This window comes from Tamandua tetradactyla, chromosome 11 (assembly GCF_023851605.1).
Source record: "Tamandua tetradactyla isolate mTamTet1 chromosome 11, mTamTet1.pri, whole genome shotgun sequence".
Lineage (NCBI taxonomy): Eukaryota > Metazoa > Chordata > Mammalia > Pilosa > Myrmecophagidae > Tamandua > Tamandua tetradactyla.
The window spans coordinates 75,396,718-75,403,889 of record NC_135337.1 but is presented as its reverse complement, the minus strand read 5'-3'; the positions used below and the strand labels follow the sequence as shown (position 1 = coordinate 75,403,889).

The 7,172-nt window shown below is 54.2% G+C and overlaps 1 protein-coding gene across 1 annotated transcript; it reads left to right on the top strand.

Annotated features, from left to right (window-relative positions):
• The first annotated feature begins 418 nt into the window (after window positions 1-418).
• TNFSF14 (TNF superfamily member 14) lies at window positions 419-5,986 on the top strand. Its single transcript, XM_077119530.1, has 4 exons — window positions 419-728; window positions 1,879-1,915; window positions 2,179-2,220; window positions 3,290-5,986. The coding sequence occupies exons 1-4, from the start codon at window positions 510-512 to the stop codon at window positions 3,715-3,717; spliced, it is 726 nt and encodes a 241-aa protein (XP_076975645.1). The 5' UTR covers window positions 419-509; the 3' UTR covers window positions 3,718-5,986.
• The last annotated feature ends 1,186 nt before the right edge of the window (window positions 5,987-7,172 follow it).

Sequence of the window (7,172 nt, the reverse complement as noted above, 5' to 3'; positions counted from 1 at the left end):
ATCACCTTCTAAAACATCGTATTATACTTTCTAGTTTATCGAGTTAATTGTCTTTCCCACCTGAATGCGAGTTTCGTGAATGCAGGGACCTTCCTCGGTTTAGTTCATTGCGGCGTCCCCCAGCCCAGAAGGCGCCAGGCACGCAGGAGCCTCTGCTCAATCAACATTTGGTGACGGAGTAAATGAAGCGCCCAGAAGGGGAGCTGGGACCTCCCCTCCCTGCGCTTCACCTGAGTCACATTTTCGGATGCCTCTGGAAAGTGTGAGTAGTTGCCTAACGAGAGTGAAACAGACCCAGCGCCTGAGGTGGGGGCAACAGGAAGGGAGGAGGGTGAGTGGGGCAAGGGGAGGGGCTGAACGCGGCTCTAAAGGCGGCTCCAGGGCCGTCGCGCGCTGATGTGCCGCGCGCGAAGCTCGGGAGAGTTGGGCAATAGCGGTTTCCGCTGAGCCGGCAGGAGCGCGTCGTGCCAGCCCTGCCCGGGTCCTCTCGGTGCCTGGTCTGCTGGGGCATGGAAGAGGCAACTGTGAGGCCCTCGGTGTTCATGGTGGACGGACAGTCTGACATTCGGTTCACGAGGCTGGAGCGAGGCCGGCGGCGGCCGCCGTGGCGCGCATCCCAGCTGGGCCTGGGTCTCCTGCTGCTACTGCTGGCGACGGGGCTGGCGGTGGAGGGCTGGTTCCTGGTCCAGATGCACTGTCGCCTGGGGGAGATTGGAGCCCGCCTGCCGGTGAGTGAGGCTTGGGGGCGCCTTGCGGGGACGGGTGGGTGGGGTGACCTGCGTCATTTGGCGTTTGTGTGCCCGCAGGACCCGGGGCCCACTCAGAACATCCAGCTCCTCTCCTTGACTTGCTGGAGGCCCTGGGAAAGCTAAACCACCTCTTTGAGCCTCAGTTACCTCATCTGTGAAATGGGAATGATGATAAGAGTGCCCATCTCATAAGGTTGTGGGGAATGAAGTACAATATTGCCCGGGAGTGGTTGGCCCCCGGAAGTGTTCAACTTGACTGTGATAGTTATTAGACGCTTTGCCGTTATCCCTGTGTGATTGTCGCTAAACCGCTTTGAGTGCCCGCGACCCTCCGGGATCCCTCTTTGCGTCTCTTTCTGATTGGTTGCGGATGCATCTCTGATGTCTGCTATACCTGTGGGTCTGTGCGTGTCCAGTGCCCAAGGCCGTGGCCACGTGGTTTTTCCCCATTTTCCACTCTGCGTCTCTGTGTTCTTCTTCCTGGGTTTAGATCTGGGGACCCCTGTGGACCTGTGCTGTGGCCCCCCCATCCATGCACCCACGTGCCCACAGCCCCTGTGCTGGCCTTGTGTGTCTGGGTTTCTGTGGGTCCATGAACCACACCTCCACCTGTCTGCATCAGCGACCATATTAGGGTGCCTTGTACCGGTGCATGTAGGTGTCCCCACAATATCCATGCGCTTGCTGTTTATGTCCACATGTCCAGGTCTGCACATCCATGTATTCTTTTTTTTTACCTGGGCAGGCAGCGGGAATCGAACCCGGGTCCTCTGGCATGGCAGGCAAGCATTCTTGCCTGCTGAGCCACTGTGGCCCGCCTCGTCCATGTATTCTTAATTTTATTGAGAGAATAAGCCCTTATCTAGTGCTAAGTGTCAGGCACTGTCACATGCTTTACAAATATAAATTCATTAAATCCTGAGCGGGCACGATGCATATCACCATTGGGCAGAGAGGGAAACCGAGGCACGGGGCAGTTCCGAGGCTGCTGGCCCTGGGGTGGGCACGTGGTGGTGTGTTCGTGTCTGAAGCAGGCGGTTGTGGTTTGTGTGGCTCATTGCCATGTGTCTGGGGGAGGCTGGGGCGCGGGCCCCCTGGGGCCTCACTGTGAGGGCCTCTGCATTTTCAGGATGGAGATGCAGAATCCTGGGAACAGTTGGTGCAAGGTGAGTCAGGGTCCCAGACCCCCTGGGGTGGGCGTGGGGAGGGTTCCCACGCTGCCCGCACATCCCCCCCATGTTGCCCAATGCTATTTGCACAACTAGCTGGAGGCCCGCAAGTGCCCCTCCCCCAAGCCTGAGAAACAGAAGTTTGGGTCACTCCGGAAGAGGTGGGGTTGGCACTGAGACACGGATGTGATGACCCCCTGGGAGACAGGCCCTACATTGCCCTACATCTCTGACCTCTGACCCCTGACCTCTGTCCACAGAGTGGAGGTCCCACCAAACCAATCCGGCGGCACATCTCACAGGTGAGTGGGACCCTAGGTCTGGTCACTGGGGGGGGTCAGGTTTTCCTGGGGAGACCATGGGACCGATGGGTCCGAGTTTGGAGAAAGTCCCTGCTGGAACTGAAGTGCTGGGTCCCACAGGGACATCTGCAGGGCAGCCTCGGACCCCTCCATCCTCTTCATTCAGTATTCATTCAATATATATAGTTCTGGGGCTAAATGGCCCCAGAGCTATATATTATTGATTTAATACCAAATAAATATTATTATAAATACAAAATATTTTATTTATATGATAAGTCCTTAAATAGCGCTTACTATATGCTAGGCACTGTAAAATGCTTTGCACAATATTAATCCATTAAACACAAAGCATGTGCTATCCATATCTCCATTTCACAGGGAGGGAAACCGAGGCACAGTGTAATTATGAGGCTGCTGGACTGGGGTGTTTTACTTGGTTCCTTGGTTCTGCAGCCTACAATTTTTTTTTCTTTTTAAAGCAGTTTTATTGAGTTATGTTTACACACTATACAAAATTGATCTCAAGTGTGCAGTCCATGGCTCTCAGAATAATCACAGAGTTGGGCATTCATCATGACAAAAAACCCTTATCATTGACACTTACCGTTGGTGTGGTATCTTTGTTACATCTGATGAAAAAATGTGAAAATACTGCTGTGAACTGTAGTCTCTAATGCCTACAAGTTTTGATGCCTCTGACAAGTCACTTAATTGTTCCATGCCTCAGTTTCCCCCTTTGCAAAACCAGTGGCTTTCCCCATCTACAAAGTGGGGATGAAATCAGTTAAGGTGAAAGGAAAGCAGGTGACTTTGCCGCGTTGTGCCTCAGTTTTCCCATCTGCAAAGTGGGGATGAAATGAGTTAAGACACGTGATAAGCAAGTTGCTTTGCCTCTCTGTGCCTCGGTTTCCCCACATGCAAAGTGTGGGCAAAGTGAATTAGCACACATAAAGCCCCCGGCAGCCTAGCACAGCGGTGGAAACTCGGGGTAGGGTGGCAGCTGGTTTAGGGACATGCTGCAAGCTGTGATGTGTGCTGACTGGGCTCCCTCCGTCTCTGTCCCCAGGGGCCAACTCCAGCCTGGCACGCAGTGGGGGCCCACTGCTGTGGCAGACACAGCTGGGCCTGGCCTTCCTGAGGGGCCTCAGCTACCGCAACGGGGCCCTGGTGGTCTCCCAGGCCGGCTACTACTACATCTACTCCAAGGTGCAGCTGGGTGGCGTGGGCTGCCCGCAGGGGCTGGCCAGCAGCCTGCCTATCACCCATGGCCTCTACAAGCGTACAGCTCGCTACCCCAAGGAGCTGGAGCTGCTGGTCAGCCGGCGCTCACCCTGCGGGCGGCCAACCGCCTCTCGCGTCTGGTGGGACAGCAGCTTCCTGGGTGGCCTGGTGCACCTGGAGGCCGGGGAGGAGGTGGTCGTGCGAGTGCCAGATAACCGCCTGGTCCGACTCCGTGACGGCACCCGGTCTTACTTCGGGACGTTCATGGTGTGACGGGGAGAGCCACAGAGGATTGACTGGGGGATCTGGATGCCTAAGAGACTAAGAGGTTGATCTCAGCAGAAAGAACATCCAGCAAGCAGAGATCTCGGAGGTCACCCCAGGGGACCCCAAAAACTCAGCAGGTGGAGGGTTCACCCGGGGCCAAGAACCCTTGATCACTGGGGATCAAAGCAGATGGCAGACCCTGCCATGGATCATACTGAACACAAAGACCCAGAAACTTGGGGGTCTGTGGCCCCAAGTGTGGGATAAAGCTGATTTTCCTGATATTCAGGAAGACGGGGAGAGGAGTGGGTATTTATGCTTTTGCTTCAAAGGAACATGGAACATGGGGACCAGGGACTTGGCTGGGGGCAGGAAATGCAGCACCCTCCCTGCCCCCGGCCAATTCAGTGGGTGAGGGGAGATTCATCAGGACTCATCCATGTGGGGGGGCCCAGTCCAGCCCCAATCCGCTCATAGGCACACACTCAATTCCCTCCCACGGGCTTGTGGTCTCTCTGCAGCCTGGTCATGCAAAAGGACGGCTGGACACACAGATGCAGTGGAGTGCTGGTAAACGTTTAACAGCCGGCTCTCCTGGGAAGGGGTGGCCTTGCAGCGTCTGTCAGTTTCCATGGGGTAAAAGCTCCTACTGTGGCTGATTTCCGGCTACTAATATACTGTGCAACGGTGTGCTGTATGCCGCCGGTGCTACACACGTCCCACCTGGGTGGAAGCTCTGTGAGAGTAGAGCAAAAGCTGTTTTGGGGAATGCTGTGTTCCCAACACTACCCAGGGCTGGACATATGACCGCATTTTGAAATACTTCCTCATGAGAGAGAGAAGGAGAGGGAGGGAAGGAAAGGAAAGAAGGAAAGCCGGAAAGGAAGGGAGAGAAGGAGGATGGGGGGAAGGAAGGAGAGAAAGAGAGAGAGAATGAGACAATGAGGAAGTAAGAAGAGAAGGAAAGAAAGAGAAAGAAAGAAGAAAGGTAAGAAGGAAAGAAAAAAAATGAGGGGAATAAAAAATACACCTACAGCCTCACAGAGAATCTATCACACGCTCCACAATCTCAGCCCCTCTCTCACAACCCCACATTGTTGCCCCCAGAGAGTCAGGTCCGCACCCAGGAGCACGCCTGTATGAATCACGGGCAGCACTGCAAACACACAGCCCACAGATACTGCATTACAACCCTGCATGACACAACCACAGTCACATCATAAGACACTGTTGCAATCACAGAGACACTACGGTACAGCCACACCCAGACATACACAATCACACAATTGCACATAAGTCGCAGGCGGCACTGCCACTGTACGGTCACTGTGTGTCGGTCAGACGTCCAAATGCTGCATTGTGATCAAGCCCTGTCACACCCACGACACCACAATCATATGCACACGACATCACACACACACACACACACACACACTCTGAGATTCTTTCCCAGCCAAGACTAACGTGTCCTGGGGTTCAGATGGGACCTTGTCCCCAGACCTGGGCCCTCGTCCTTGAAATAAATAGCAAACAGTTGCACCTGGGTTTGTCCGTTTCTTGGGGGAGGAGGGATGGGGCAGGGTTGTCAGGCCGGGAGAGCCCCACGGGAAAGGGGAAGATCTCAGTCAGCAGCCGGCGACAGCCCCTACGGGCAGGGGGACTGATGAGATGGTCCATGGAGGTCATTATATAAATGAGGGTTCTGAACCCACGGGTCCAGTGCTCTGCAGGAAGCATGGGGAGAGCAGAAAGGTCGTGCCCAGTTCTGCCTCCTCCCCAGATCCACACTCAGCGGGAGACCTGAACCCCAGTCTGATTTCAGATAAAATGTGGGAGGTGGTGCATCCTGCAAGGCACCGACTGGACACATCAGGACAGAATAACAGCCTGCCAAGTCTGCTGGAAGCTTGGAGCAAGTGGGTCACGGGGCACGGATGGGAAGGCCAGGTAACGAGTGGACACAAATCAGCTTCCCCAGGCAAATGAGTAGGTGCCCTGGTGGGGCTGGAGGGAGAGCTTTGTTCCCAGGGCCCTGGGGCGAGGGCACAGACCCTAGAGAAGAAAAAACTCTTATCATCATGGTTGCGCAGTCCGGGGGTGAAGAAAACAAGCTTTTCAATCAGGCAGTCCTGGGTTCAAATTCCACCCTGTCTCTTGCCAGCTTTGGGACGTGGAGCGAGTCTTACCACGGCTCCGGGCCTCAGTTTCCCCATTTGTAAAATGGGGCTGATGAACAGTACTCGCCTCTAGGTTGGCTGTAAAGATTAAGAATCAAGCACGGAAATGGCTCAGCATGGTGCCCGGTATACAGTAAGGGCTCAATCAGTGTGCAGGTGCTGTAAGCGATTTAGGAATATGGAGGTAGACGAACATGTGTTGGCACTTTCCATATGCTGGGACGCCTGTATAAGTTGCATCTTTTTATGCACACCACAGCTCTGGGCAGGAGCTGTCACTGCCCCGTGTTCAGATGCAGGGACGCTCCCTGACTCCCCAAACTAGAGACCCATCCTGAGTCCCTTGCTGGGCTAATGGTAGGCAGGAAGGCCCCAGCTGGAGTTCCTTTACTCTTTTTGCAGCCCTTGTCTCTGTGGCTTTGATGGGTGAGAACAAGGTGTGGGGGCAGTGTATTCAAAAAGCCACCGTCGGTCACTAACTTCCACCTGTGATGGAGCCTCTCGCTAAGATTAGGCTCCGTAGATCATTTCTAGGAGGTGTCTCTCCACTTCGTGGGGGAGGAGGGAGAGGGCAAGAGGGGGAGGGGCAAAAGGAGAGGCGAGAAAGGGAGCGGAGTAGAAGAAACGGGGGAAGCAAGGAGGAGGGTGTGGAGGGATGGTATGGAGGGGGCAGAGGCTGGTGCAGCGGGAGACCTGAACCCCAATTTGATTTCAGATAAAATGTGAGGGTGGGGGTGGGGCAGGAAACCCCTACGCCAGACCATTGACCTACTTTTCAAACTTCTGAGAAGTTTATCTACTCTATTTCCGCCTTCACCTCTTGTGCTCCAGTATCTTGTCACATCTCACCCTCCCCGCACCCTCCCTGCAACAGCTCTTCCTTGAGACCCTCTGGGCAGGAGACCATCCCTCTTCTCTTCATCTCCTGCCAAAACCCAGAGGTGGTGATAGTAAAACTAAGGATGAAAAAATAATTCATTAATTTCATCCTACGACGTTACGGCGCTCCTGCCAAATGCCGTTGTGTTCGGACACTTCAGAGGAAAAGTGTGGTTCGGACTCTGGAGTCCTACAATCTGGGGGGTTTGAACCATTTTCCAGTTGGGATACTTGGAGCCACACCTGCCTTCTCCCAGCCCTCGGTTCCCTCATTTGTCAAACAGGGTGAGTGGAAGCTCCTTCTGCATCCTGGTTACATGAGGTTAAATGACTTGAGCCTTTAAGTACTTTTGCAGAATTTGGCCCACAATGAGTCTTTTAAAAAAATTTATTAGATTCTTTTTT